Source organism: Mandrillus leucophaeus, unplaced genomic scaffold, assembly GCF_000951045.1.
Source record: "Mandrillus leucophaeus isolate KB7577 unplaced genomic scaffold, Mleu.le_1.0 Scaffold321, whole genome shotgun sequence".
Taxonomy (NCBI): Eukaryota; Metazoa; Chordata; class Mammalia; order Primates; family Cercopithecidae; genus Mandrillus; species Mandrillus leucophaeus.
The window spans coordinates 2,146,132-2,161,331 of record NW_012103377.1 but is presented as its reverse complement, the minus strand read 5'-3'; the positions used below and the strand labels follow the sequence as shown (position 1 = coordinate 2,161,331).

The 15,200-nt window shown below is 37.8% G+C and overlaps 1 protein-coding gene across 1 annotated transcript; it reads left to right on the top strand.

Annotated features, from left to right (window-relative positions):
• Window positions 1–9,607: 9,607 nt before the first annotated feature.
• On the top strand, window positions 9,608–11,733 carry DDX53 (DEAD (Asp-Glu-Ala-Asp) box polypeptide 53). The gene has a single exon (XM_011988016.1). It carries the CDS (start codon window positions 9,699–9,701, stop codon window positions 11,595–11,597), a length of 1,899 nt encoding a protein of 632 aa, XP_011843406.1. The 5' UTR covers window positions 9,608–9,698; the 3' UTR covers window positions 11,598–11,733.
• Window positions 11,734–15,200: the final 3,467 nt, after the last annotated feature.

Genomic DNA, 15,200 nt, shown 5'->3' with positions numbered 1-15,200 from the left:
CAGCTCTTACCTCTATTGTTTTCCTTCTCTCTGCTTTGAGTTTATTTTGCTATTTTTAATAGTTCCTTGATATAGTAAATTAGACTGTAGATTTGAGATTTTTTTCTCATTTTAATGTGACCATTTAGTACTATAAATTTCCCTCTTCACACTGGAATAGGTGTAACCCACAAATTTTGATATGCTGCATTATCATCTTCAATCTATGTATTTTTTTAAAGTTTCTTCTGAAAATTGCTTTTTGGACCATAGATTATTTAGAAGTAATTTTCCTTAATTTCCAAATGCTTAGATATTTTTGTTATCTTTCTGTTTTTGATTTCTCGGTCTGCTAGTAACAAATTCTCTCAGTTTCCCCTCATCTGAGAATTCTTAGTCTCATTTTCATTTCTGAAGCTATGTTCTCTGGATATAGAATTCTAGATTGACAGTTCTTTCCTTTCAGCACTTGAAAAATATTAAACCACTTCCCTCTGGCCTCCATGGCTTCTGATCAGAAATCTGCTATTATTTGAACTACTCTTGCCGTACAGATAATACATCATTTCTCTCTAGGTTTTTTCAATAATTTTTCTTTGTCTTTAAATCACAGACATTTGATTATGATGTGTTGTGCATTTCTTTGGGTTTATTGTGTTTAGGCTTTGCTCATTTTCTTGAATTTGCAGATTTATACAGTTCATGAAACTGTGAGAATTTCAGTCATCAGTCCTTGAATATTTGTTTATACCCATATTCTTTCTCCTCTCCTGGAATTCCAATGACATAAATATTAGACTTTTTATTACTATCCACAGGTCCCTGAGGCTTTGTTAATTTTTTCATTCTATTTGCTTTCTGTTATCAAGATTTGGTAATTTTTTAATTTAATATTCTAACATCAAGTTCATTGCTTTGTTCCTCTCTCATCTCCATTCTTTTATTAAGCTCATGTAGTAACTTTATTTCAATTATTAATGTTTTCAGTTCTAAAATTTCTACTTCTCTATGTCTTGACTTTTTGTTAAGATGTTTTGCTAAGACTTTCTTTTTCCTTGCTCATTTCAAGCATGTTCACAATTGCTCATTGAATAATTTTTTATGATGGCTGTTTTAAATCCTTTTGAGAGAATCCCAATGTCTCTTTCTTCTAAGTGTTGGTATCTATTAATGGTGTTTACTCATTCAAGTTGAGATTTTCCTGATTCTTGATATGGTGAATGATTTTCAGTTCTGTCTTAGTCATTTCATGTATTATTTTATAGACTTTTGATCTTATTTATATCTTCTATTTTAGCTGGCCTCCACTGACATTACATTGGTAAGGAAAGTTGGGCAGAGCCACATTACTTGTAGGCAGGTGTAGAAGTCCAAGCTCCTCATTCAGCTTTCACCTACACTGTGGAAAGAATGAGGCATACCTCATTACTGCTGGGTGAGGGTAGAAGTCCAGGCTCCCCATGCAATTTCTACTGACATGATGGTGGGAGGGTGGAGAGGGGCACCTCATTACCTGTGTGAAGTGCTAAAAATCTACTTTCTCCACTTGGTCTCCTTGATTTCCTTGGACACCACCCAGTGAGAAGGGGAAAGTAGAAATCTAGGCCCCTCAAATCGCTTGGCGTTTGCTGATGGGGACAGGAGGGTAGTTTTGCTTTTCTGTTTTCTGTGATGGTGAGTAGGGCAGTTATTGTCAAAGTTTTCTTTCTTGCTAGGCTGCTTCTTTCCTGGACCTTTGACATAAAATAACAAGTTTTTCTTGGGAATTAAAAGAAATTTGTGGATGTTCATGTAGGTGTTTCTGGGTTCCAGGATTCTCCGGCACCCCCTCCAGAATATATGGAAGGCAAAAAATAAAAATCCCAGGGAACTCATCATTGTGTCATTTCTTAAGTCCCAAAGTCCTAGCTGCTTTGCCTTCTCTCCAGATTTCAGAGTCTTATGTTTATTTAATATCTATGTCCAGGGATTTCAGCTATTGTTAGCAGGCAGAGTAGGGAGAAATAGGCCTATGCCATTTTGCCCAGACTCAGAAGTTTCCCCTTCTTGCTTTTTAAAAACTGTGGTTACTAGAACATAAATTGCATTTCTCACTCACATCATATTTCTGTTGGACAAAGCCATGTGTAGACCTTAGCCTTCGCACTTGCAGAGCAAAGCGTTACAAGAGATGCTCTCCAAAGTCAATCCTTTACACCTCTACAATCCTATGATTTTAAGAATTGTTGTTTGACTTATTTATACAATGCAAAATGATATAGATAATATTGTTTCTCTTTCTACTTACCTACATCATAGTTATCAAAAATGAAATAGTTCTGGAAAGCCCTTCAAATGCCTCAAAATAGAGGCAAGGTTATTATTATTTTTTAAATGAATACCAGTATGTTAACTTTTCTATAGGAAGCAGTTGGTAAGCAACGATTTCTCTGAAGGAGCTTATTGCAGGTGCTAATCAGCTCACACTATTTTTTACTGTCTGTGCTGAAAAAAGAATTAATTACTTCAGTAGCCTCACTTCTTCACATACCTAAATAATGCATACCCCTACTCTGTGGAGAATAAACTAAATTTGATAGAGAAAAGTTTAATGTGTAGCTAAAGATAGCACTGTAATCTCCTTGAAAGAACTCTCAGCACTCTCCTCCCTCCTTTTAAACAGACTTTCCTTTTCTGAAACTGCTAATGAATGGTTCTTGTATCCTTGTGATTCCCTCCCTCATTGTGTATCTTCCCACATATTTCCAAAGACAATTAAAGTTCATTTTCTTCCAATATTCATAAGTAATTTTTCTGAAATCCACTGGATCCTTACCAGAACAATTGCAATAACCTGTCCCCAAAAGTCTTGTTTTCTAGAAGCATTGTTTAAAATTAAGACAGTGCCTTTGAGCTTCAGATACAAAATATATAAAGTTCTCACTCCATCACTACAAAGTTTCCCAGTGGTCTAGTCGTCTCTCATTGAAATTGTTTCCCTTAAAATATGCGTTTCTCCATCATTCCACAAAAAGGGCATTTTTTTTAAGATGGAGTAACTCACTCTGTTGCTCAGGTGGGAGTGCAGTGGCACAATCTCAGCTCATTGCAACCTCCATCTCCCGGGTTCAAGTTATTCTCCTGCTTCAGCCTCCCGAGGAGCTGGGATGACAGATGTATACCACCATGCCCAACTAATTTTTGTATTTTTAGTAGTAATGGGGTTTTGCCATGTTGGCCAGGCTGATCTCAAACTCCTGGCCCCAAGCAATCTGCTCGCCTTGGCCTCCCAAAGTGCTGGGATTATAGGCATGAGCCACCGCGGTGGGCCAAAAAGGGCATTCTTGAAGGCCATTGATGATTTTCCTCTCCAAAATTCAGTAGTCTACCTCCATCCTGTCCTTTTGAAGAATTTTATATTGTTTGCCAAAACTCCTCGACAAGTTCTCCTACCTTATTTCCTACTATATAGTCTCTCTCTTCCCCTACCTTACTGTTTTTCTCTTCTCGTTATCTAATCATATGAATTCTATAGTTCCTTAAAATATTCTTCAACCTGTCTTTCATTACTCCCTATTTGTTGGAAGCATTCAATTCCAGTTTCAACTATAACATCTATGCTGACTATTCTGAAATCTCTCTTCATCTTCTCATCTGAACTACAGTCCCAAATCTCCAGGTTCAGTTAACGTTTTTACTTGTATGTCCCCTATAATGCCACAAACTGGACATGACTGAAACCAAACTCATCTGCCTCCCCTCCGCCTTTCCTGTCGAATGACTTCAACATTCTCTGCTTCAATAAGTCTCCAACCTGGAGGATTGAGTCATCTTTAATTAAAGACTCTTTTTATCTGAGAACCAGGCACCAAATCAAACACACTTTTTCCCTAGAAACGAGGATTAGGTGGAAGGGAAAAGACCTTGAAGCTAACCATATCCATGTTTAAATTTATTCACGTCTAAAGTTATTTACCACAACTTTGCATGAATTTGGATATATTATATAACATCTCTGAGCTTCAATGTTTTCACATGAAAAAGGCGGAAAATACATACTATGAAGTTGCTGTGATGATTTAATGAGATAATACACTTAAAATGTTTAGCATATAGTAGAACTCAAGAATGTGAGTTGCTTCTCAGACACCATGTTTCTATCTGCTCCATTCTCTGAGTTCCCACTGCTAAACTGCCACACTCTGTTCGAGTCCCTCAGTCCCATGTACTTGAAATATCAAAAACAAAGCCCCCATTTTTCAACCCCACTTCCCTGCATTCTATTTTCTCCAAAGGGACCTAATTCCCTCATTAATGTCATATGACTCTTTCATTCTAAGTTTGCCACTGGATGGCCTATAAACAACAGGAATTTATTTCTCACAACTCTGGAGTCTGGGAAGTCCAAAATCAAGTTACCAGCAGACTTGGTGTCTGGTAAGGGCCCGCTTCCCAGTTCATAGACAGCCAACTTTTCATTGTAACCTCACATCGCAAAAAAGGCGTGGGGTTTCTCTCAGGCCTGTTTTATAAGGGCAAGCTAATCCCATTCATGACAGCTGTACTCTCATGACTGAGTCACCTCCCAAAGGCCCCAACTCCTAACATCATCCCCTTTGGGGTTAGGATTTCAACATACGAACTTCGGGGGAACAAAAACATTCAAACCACATTTGATGTTCTACATCAGTGCTTACAAGCACTTGGGGTTCATATATCAATAACATTTAAAAGCCTAATTAGGCTACTGGCCATTAGATTTACATTCTTTCTTGCCCTAGGAGAGACCTTTAAAAATAATTTGAAATCCTTATTTCATTTTCAAAGTATATTTTACAAAAGATAGTAGGGCATAATGTTAGAATAAAAACGTTTACATTGAATAAATTTACATTCGGATAAAAAAATTATAGTATCCGTATTTTTTTTTTTTTTTTTCATTTTGATAGGGACCAGAGGAAACTATCAGAAAAATCCTTGGACAGGGAATGTCCATGATTCTCTCTCTATACCTACTGCTTCTGTAACAGGGATAATTGATACTTGGAGAGTTCCTACTATGAACCAATTAGTAAAACTTTGTGTCTTGTGTGTATACGAGACAGTATGCCATTCTACAGACAGCAAAACTAAGACATAATTTTCTCAAGGACTCACAGTGAATAAATGGTGAAAGTGATATGTGAACCCAGTTCTTTAAGGTCCAGTGTTCTTGATTGCTAACTATACCACACTGCTGCTACTTCTTTAGACTCTGTGGCATGAGTATGATTCTGTACACAAAATAAACATACCAATATGTACAATGATAGTGGCAATGTTTGCCATAATATAGCACATGTATTGAACAGAATAATGGCCAGATATATATCATCCCAAGGAAACTACTTCTATAAAGAGTATTTATAAATTGTCAAGTGCTGTACAGATGAAAAACCAACTGTAATTATTATCATCAACAATGCTAACTGGAATTCCATAAGTCAAGTTTACCTTAGACCATCATAGCAGGTTTATTAAATAAAACACGATCAATATCATTTCTAAGGCAGTCCCATATATGAGACTATTTTAGGTCAACAACATTAACTCATCTTTAAGAGAGTTTTGTAGAAATCAGAGTGATTGCAAATTAGCCCAATTCACAGCCAGCAATATTTCACTCTCTTACTTTTGCCTCTAAGATTATAGGGACTGCCCTAAGCAAAACGGTAGAAATCGTCTTAAACATACTCTTGTCTTTCCTTACATTACCCCTTTTATCTTACCTTGGGGGAAACTTTACAGATACCCTCTACCAGAAAATAAATTCTTTCCATCTTTCCCACTCTCTGCCCTAAAAGAATCTTTTAGCCAGCTGCTCCACGGGAAAGCATCTAACTGACAAATTCACATTTTTGTGTTTTGTTTTTCCAGGACCATACTAATAACATACCAAGCCATAAGCCACAGGGATACATATTTCGTGGGAATATTTCAGATACAGTGAATAAGCCTGTTGTAGAGATATTTGGAGCAAAGAACATCACACTGATGGCCCTTAATTTACCTGGCAAATAATTTTTCCAACTAATAAGGGCAATCATAAATGGTAATTAATCATCCGGAAAGCACAATCTCTCTCAGTATCTTCAATATCCGCAAGTCTTCTATCAGTTCTGTGTCATCACAGTAATTCACCACAATGCGTTCCATCTTAAAGTGAACTGATTTCTACCCAAATTTTACAGCTACCCCTCTGCCAACAATATGACTTTTCTTCACTTCACTTTCTTGGCTTCTTCTATTTTTCCATATCACCCACATAAAACAAGAATAGAGGCAAGTCACTTCGTACTAAAGGAGTAATGTCCTGTACTGTTTTCCTGACTGGCCACAAGTCAACAAATGGTTCTAGATTTTTACTCCCAATAATTTGCTGAGCACCTTTGGTCAATTCCAGAAAGAATGTGGAATCTCAATTTCACTCTCTATAATAAGGGAGAAGAACAAAATGACCTCTGATGTACCCAACACATGTAGAACTCTACGGTTCTATAACATTAAATAATATTCAAAGTAAAGATAAATGCATAATGACAGAGAAACATAACATATCCTTCGAGAGGTAAAAGCCACATGTAACTAAACAAATTTCCTTTTAAAATAGTTAATAAACTAGAAGACATTGAGAATGCCTTAAAATTCCTAGTACAATTCATGGAGAAGTATGGAGGAGTTGTGATGTGACTTGATCAGAATATACCTGGTTGAACAACCAGATGAAAAAAAAACGGTTAGGTAATTTGTATTTATCCAGACCAGTGGTTTCCAAACTACATTCAAAAGAACATTACTAATTATAAAAAATAATAGAAAGATTGCATTTAAATGGTGACTGAGCCCTTGAGGGTTGTCTGGACTTAGTGACTCATTCCATAAAATAGAGTATGGAAAGGATGAAATAATAATTTTTCAGTGTAGCAAATATGAATAACACAAATTATCCAAGGGACCAAGGTTGACATTACCAATGATAGGTCACGTTGACATCAGGTACCTATCTCCCCAATATGATGTGATGGGACAGGCTCTTCATCTCTGTGATATTTTCTTCCAAAGCCCATAACCCCAGTCTAATCATGAGAAGTTACATCAAGCATACCTTTTTGAAGGACATTCTACAAAATTCCTGATCATTACTCCTCAAAACTGGAAAGATTATAAAAAATAAAGAAAAACTGAGAAACTCTCACAAACTGTATATAACTAAATGTAGTATGATGTCTTGGAGTGGATCTTGAAACAGAAAAAATACATTAATGGAAAACTGGTAGCATAAAGTCTGGAATTTAGCAGATGATAACACACCAATAGTGTTTTCCTATATTTAACAAATGTATCATGATAATGAGATATGATAAGATTAGAGGAAGCTGAAACTGGCCGAGGCTATACGAGAACCTCTCTGCACTACTTCCGTAACTGTTCTGTAAATCTAAAATTATTCCAAATAAAAAGCTTATTTAAATAATTGATGAAGATATCCATTGGCAGATTTGTTTGGGGAACTTTGGATTAAACAACTGATTTTTCTCAGTGTCTGTAATTGTCATAGCTCCTGGAATATCCAATAAGCATTGTGATTTTAACAGAGAGAATATAGGGTGCTGAGTTTCCCAAACATATTTGATCAGAAACCTTTTCATTTCTTCAAATAGGATCTTTTACAAAAAGTACTGACACAGAGAAGTTTTCTCCCAAGGTGTCACAGACTTCTGTCCTATACTAGACCATGATGAAATTTTAATCAATGACTGACTGAAGAACAAAGATGCTATGAACATTAAAATGGCAGAAGACTTGAAACTAGAGGCTAATATGATGGATTAGAGAATAATCATTAAAATTATATTTCATAGGCTACATCAATTGACCAAACTTAATAAGATGACTATAAAATGATACACATATAATCTTCATTTAGGTAAGCAAATTTTTTTTAAAAAAATCAACTGAGTAAGTAAAAGAAGCAAGAACTTAAATGCCCGCCATATTACCGTGAGCAGCTTTGTGTCTCAGGAGTTCTTAGGTCAAATTAGTAGAATTGTCATGCTCAGTAAAGATGCCCTAATAGTAGGAGTGATGCCATTTCTGAGGATTGTTTGCTTGTCTTTTTGTTTGTTTTTTAGTTCTGTGTGCTACATTGTAAATGGTCCTCAATGCACCATTTCCAAAGGACAGGCAATAGGATGATGTGTGTCTTGGAAACCATGTCATAGCAAGAAACGTTGAAGAAACTGGAAATGATGCCGTGATGCACAGAAACCTTTGACAGAGGCCAGACACCGTGGCTCACACCTGTAATCCCAGCACTTTGGGAGGCCAAGGCGAGTGGATCACCTGAGGTCAGTAGTTCGAGACCAGCGTGGCCAACATGGTGAAACCCCGTCTCTACTAAAAATACAAAAAATTAGCCAGGCGTGGTGGCAGGCACCTGTAATCCCAGCTACTCGGGAGGCTGAGGCAGGAGAATCACTTGAACCCAGGAGGCCGAGGTTGCAGCAAACCAAGATTATACTGTGACTCACTGAGATAGATCAGTGGGAAAAAAAAAAAAAAAAAAAAAAAAAAAGCCTTTGACAGATCCTTAGGTACACAAGGATACAGGAGAATTAAGCCTATTCTGTATAACTTCAGAACTCGGGAGAAGGACTTAAGGACACAGGACACTGCACATTTTGGTTCAAAAAAACTTTTGTAACCATTAAACAGCCTCATAATGGAATGGATATTCTTGAAATAAAGTGAGCTCCCTGCCACTGGGACTGTCTAAATGGCAGCTGGGTATCCCTCTGTCCAAACGGCTGCTAGAATGTCTTCTACATGTACCTAATAATGAGTTCTACACAGCCTTCCAGTGCTAAAGTCTCAGAAGCTATCAAACCACAGGGAAGGAAAAAAAATGAAGAGGCACTGAGAAAACTGACAAACCACTAAAAACAGCCCCTAAAGTACCCTTAGGCACCACTCTACCTCTCTTCTAACCATCATCCCTGTAATAATATCTGGAAACTGCCTAAACAAGTGCTGACATTTAGTTGATAAATTAAGGCAAAACGCTGTCCTAGAGTATGCACCTAAGAGATTTCTGATTAGTAGAATTTAAGTTACACTAGAGGACAGGGAAGTGATGAATTTATCCTGACCAAGTATTGTATTCACTGCAAAAGAAATTTACCAAAATAAACACACAAATATACAAATAAACAGTTTTTCTTTAAATGCACTATTTTTCTATCTTAGAGAAATAACTGGTTTATACAAAGGGTAATGTGTATATGGTGTGTATGTTTAAGGCGTGCTTCAAGGTTGCTCTCAAGCTGAGCCAGAACTATCACGAGAAGAGTGAAAGGGGCACCCAGGACACAGAAGTTAAGGAAGCAGTTACTCTCAGGGTCCTGTAAGTGCTGGCGGGGTCAGCACTTACGTGAGAGTAAGTACCTCTTTAAATTTGCGTCACAGACGCTGGCTTACCTCACCCCAGTCCAAGCTCTGTGATTGGTCAGGCCATCAAAGCCTCGCCCCATACGACAAACACTGGTTTCTTAGGAAACTGCTGCGTAGCTACGTGACTAGCACCCGGAAATAATTGCCGCCGCCATCTTTTGGTGCAGAAGGTGACGGGAAAGAGGCCGCAGAACTGAACTTCCAACCGTATGTAGGCGAGAAGCCGGTGCCGATACTCCCACTATCACACAATGTCCCACCGGGCCCCAGAGTGGAAGAGAGCGGAGGCTAATCCAAGAGACCTTGGGGCCAGATGGGATGGCAGGGGCAGCAGAGGCAGAGGCTGGAGTGGCCCCTTCGGCCATCAGGGACCGAGAACAGCAGGCTCCCGTGAACCACCACTCTGCTTTAAAATAAAGAACAATATGGTTGGTGCGGTCATTGGTCACGGTGGATCAAAAATAAAAGATCTACAACATTCGACAAACACTAAAATACAGATTATAAAGGGGGAATCAGAAGCATTAGTCAGAATTTTTGGCAACAGGGAAATGAAAGCAAAAGCCAAAGCTATTATAGAAACACTTACTAGAAAACAAAAAAGCTACAACTCAGAATCCAGTGTGGATAATGCTGCATCCCAGCCCCCTACTGGAATAAATCTAGGCAGAAGTGACATTGCTGGAGAAGCTCAGCCATTGTCAAATTGGGATCGAATTGGGGCAGCAGTCGTGGAGTGCGAAAACAGAAAATGGGCAGATCTACCACCAGTTAAGAAAAATTTTTACATAGAATCCAAAGCAACAAGCTGCATGTCTGAAATGCAGGTAATTAACTGGAGAAAGGAAAATTTCAACATAATGTGTGATGACTTGAAAAGTGGCGAAAAGCGTCTCATCCCAAAACCAACTTGTAGGTTTAAAGACGCTTTTCAGCAATACCCTGATCTTCTGAAAAGCATAACAAGGGTAGGGTTTGTAAAGCCAACGCCAATTCAGTCACAGGCATGGCCAATTATTCTACAAGGAATAGATCTTATAGAAGTTGCACAAACCGGAACAGGGAAAACATTGTCCTATTTAATGCCTGGGTTTATTCATGTTGATTCTCAACCATTATCTAGACAGCAAAGGAATGGGCCTGGGATGCTAGTCCTTACACCCACTAGAGAGTTGGCTCTTCAGGTGGAAGCTGAATGTTCAAAGTATTCATATAAAGATCTCAAAAGCATTTGCATATGTGGTGGTAGAAACAGAATTGGACAAATAGAAGACATTAGTAAAGATATAGATATAATTATTGCAACTCCTGGGAGGCTGAATGACCTACAAATGAATAACTCTGTCAACCTGAGAAGCATAACCTACTTAGTTATGGATGAGGCAGATAAAATGCTGGATATGGAATTTGAACCCCAGATAATGAAGATTTTATTAGATGTGCACCCAGACCGGCAGACTGTTATGACAAGTGCAACTTGGCCAAATACCGTCCGTCGACTGGCACGTTCTTATTTGAAAGATCCTATGATTGTTTATGTTGGTAATCTGAATCTAGCTGCTGTAAATACAGTGAAGCAAAATATAATTGTTACCACAGAAAAAGAAAAACGAGCTCTCACCCAAGAATTCATAGAGAACATGTCACCCAATGACAAAGTCATCATGTTTGTCAGCCAAAAACGTATTGCTGATGACTTATCAAGTGACTTCAATATCCAAGGCATATCTGTAGAATCATTACATGGCAACAGTGAACAGAGTGATAAAGAGCGAGCATTAGAGGACTTTGAAAGTGGAAACATAAAGATACTGATTACAACTGATTTAGTAGCTCGAGGTCTTGATGTTAATGATGTCACACATGTATATAATTACGATTTCCCATGGAATATTGAAGAATATGTACACAGAGTAGGGCGCATTGGACGGGCAGGAAAGACTGGCACATCAGTTACCCTCATCACTCAGAGAGATGCGAAAATGGCCGGTGAATTGATTAAAATTCTGGAAAGAGCAAATCAGAGTGTTCCGGAAGATCTTGTAGTAATGGCTGAGCAATACAAGTTAAATCAACAAAAGAGGGACACAGAAACACGATCAAGAAAACCTGGACAAAGGAACAAGGAGTTTCATTATCGTTTAAGTTGAAAAGTTGTACCTGGCTACTGGAAGATTCCAGGCATGTTAAAGATATGCAGTATTGAATATAGATAAAGAAGTATTGGAAACATACTGGACATTTAAAGAAGTAACTAATTCTTAGATAATACTGCTAAACTTTCAATATTGTGTATGTTCCTTAATTTTAAAAAGTCTCAAAAATGAGAGAGTGAGAGACTATGTGAAGAAAAAGTAAATGTTATGTGTTAAAGTTTAATTTCTTTAAAAAATACTTTTATTTTAGGTTTGGGGGTATATATGAAGGTTTGTTACATAAACACATGTCATGGGGATTTACTATACATATTATTTCATCACCCAGGTATTAAGCCCAGTGCCCAATAATTATCTTTTCTGCTCCTCTCCCTCCTTCCACCCTCCATCAGGTAGACCCCAGTGTCTGCTGTTTCCTTCTTTGTGTTCATATGTTCTCATCATTTACTTCCCACTTACAAGTGAGAACATGTGATACTTGAGTTTCTGTTCCTGTGTTAATTTTATAGTCTGCCATGTCCATTTGTCTTCTCTAAAACACTTGGTAGAAGACAACAGTGGTGCTTTTCTGGCTTTAAAATAGTTGTACTAAATTGAAGCATAGCTTCAAGCTTATCCAGTCAAAATATTCTCTTCCCCCCACCCCAGCAGTTGGTGCCACAACAGTTCCTAAAGTTATTTCCACTACCATTCTCTACTTGTTTTAGTTCATTAGAAAATAAGTGCTAAATTTTTTAGAAGATTCCACAATTCTGTTTTTATCAGAATGATGTCATCAACAGAGCAGGATATCTGACTCATTGGGAATCAGGTCCTTGTATGCATTTTGTCACTAACCCTTGCTTAAAATTCTGAGGTAATCACTTGCCTTCTCTAGGCCTCAATTTCTCCACTCATGAAATGGGACAGTTTTATTAATTTAGGGATCCCTTTCACCTCTAAAATTTGCTGATATTATAAGTAAAACTGTATACCCCAGCCTTGTATTAACACTTTTTTGTCTAATCTAGGGGAAATTGCATCCTTGCATAATAAATTGAACCAAACAATCCTTTTCAATGACAAGAATAGTGCATTCTGCATTTTTATTGATTTTGCAATGTAACTGGTAGATTTTCATTTAATTCTTTGCTTTTCAACATGCTTTATTTTAATTCAATTTGAAGGTTAAAACCATATGTGTGGTTAAAACCACACACACGTATACACACACACACACACACACACACACACACACATATATCAGGGGAAAAAAAAAGTGAAAGAAAAATTTATCTACTGGGAAAAACATTAAAACCAATCAAATAAGGGCTGGCCGTGGTGGCTTACGCCTGTAATCCCAGCACTTTGGGAGGCCAAGGCGGGTGGATCACCTGAGGACAGGAGTTCAACACCAGCCTGACCAACATGGAGAAACCCTGTCCCTACTAAAAATACAAAATTAGCCAGGTGTGGTGGCACATGCCTGTAATCCCAGCTACTCGGGAGGCTGAGGCAGGAGAATCGCTTGAACCCAGGAGGTGGAGGTAGTGGTGAGCTGAAATCATGCCATTACACTCCAGCCTGGGCAACAAGAGCAAAACTCTGTCTAAAAAAAGGAAAGGAAAAAACAAAACAAAACAATCAAAGGACATTTTTGCTAGAAGAACCAATTTTAGTAAAACTTTTCCTAGTTTTGTCTATAATTCTACCTCTTATGCCTTATTTAGAAGCAAGGTACTTCTCACACCTGCAAAAAGAAATTCCCACAAAGATGCTAAGTAAACTTTAAAATTCAGTGTTCATGAAAACATTAGAATTAGTTAACATTTCTGGCAAAATCAAGAGAAAAATTAAGGCAACAATCTTTTTTCCCAGCATGCCTTATCTGTGACTACAAATAAGTCAGAAAATAAGGGAAAGAAAGAAGTAAATGCTCTGTGTATAGGTATGTAAAGCTTAAAGTATGGACTTTAAAGGCTTTTTTAAATGTAGACCTTAATATCTCTGATAAAATTAGTAACAATGGTTAACATTTCTGAGTGATACATACCTGGTGCTTTATTTCCTAATCTCTAATATTTATAACAACCCACTCAGAAGGAAATCTTACCCCTATTTTGCAGAGGATGAAGCAAAGTCAGAGGAGCTAACTTGCCTAAGGGCCCTAAACCTGGTTAAAGAGAAATTAAGTGATATTGAAAGGACTTCAGGGATATTTTGACCCGGAAGTGCCTGATTCCAATATTTATATTTCTTAATTTCAGTATAGTTATTATGTTTAAGGGCAATATGCTTGTCTTGAGGTTCTCTACAAGTTCAGATGTAGTGAAATAGAGAAGTGTGTGCAAATTTAATGCAAAGGCAATCTATAGTAGAATCGTAATAGAAGCTCAAATGGCTTAGTGCTGTTCACTCGGAGGAGAAATGATAAATGTTTAGCAAGTTAGAGTATATGTTATTTTCCAGAATTATTCTTAGAGGCAATGGTATATTTGTTAGAAACGAATGCAACAGTTTGACTACTTGAGATAGTATATTTCCACAATCATGTTTAAGTAACAGTTACAAGAAAAATTATCACTCAATGTCTATAAGAAAATGAGAGATGTATGGATTTCTTCTACAACATAATGCTGAACAGAAGAACTAGTGTATAGAGAAAGATAAGTAGAAATAGTGCAATGACTGTTAACCAAGGGTGATTTTGCTCCCCAGGGGACCTTTGACAGTATCTGTAGACAGTATTGGTTGTTACAACTGTGGGTGGGGGATGAGGTGCTACTGGCATATAGTGGGTAGAGGCTAAAAACCCTACAATCTTCAGGACAGCCCCACACAACAAAGAATTATCTGGCACAAAACAATAGTGCTGAGATGGGGAATCCCTGAGACAGCATAAGAAAAACAACCAAAACCAATTGCTTAGTAACCAAAAAGGCATGTCAAAGAAAAAAAAAAATAGAGGGTTTCTAAGTTATATCTTGTAGGTTTTGCAGAGAAAAAGTATCCCTACAAACTTCCTGTCTTTGGTGTAGTCTACATCAGTGGTTCTCTACCAGGACCAATTTTATCAATGTTTGGAGACAGATTTGGTGGGTTGTTGTGTTAGTCCATTTTCATACTGCTATGAAGAAATACCAAGACTGGGTAATTTATAAAGAAAAAGAGGTTTAATGGACTCACAGTTCCACATGGCTGGAGAGGCCTCACAATTATGGTGGAAGGCAAAGGAGGACAAAAGGTACATCTTACGTGGTGAGCAGGCAAGAGAGCTTATGTAGGGGAACTCCCATTTATAAAACCATCAGATCTCATGAGACTTACTATCAGGAGAACAGTGTGGGAAAGACCCACCCCCATGATTCAATTACCTCCCACCAGGTCCCTTCCATGACATGTGGAAATTATGGGAGCTACAATTCGAGATGAGATTTGGGTGGGGACACAGCCGAACTATATCATTCTGTCCCTGGCCCCTACAAAATCTCATTTCCTCACATTTCAAAACCAATCAGGGCTTCCCAACTGTCCCCCAAAATCTTAACTATTTTTAGCAGTAACTCAGAAGTCCACAGTTGAAAGTTTCATCTGAGACAAGGCAAGTCCCTTCCACCT

Coding starts and splice junctions, on each gene's coding strand:
- DDX53 (XM_011988016.1), top strand. CDS start 9,699: ATGTCCCACCGGGCCCCAGAGTGGAAGAGAGCGGAGGCTAATCCAAGA.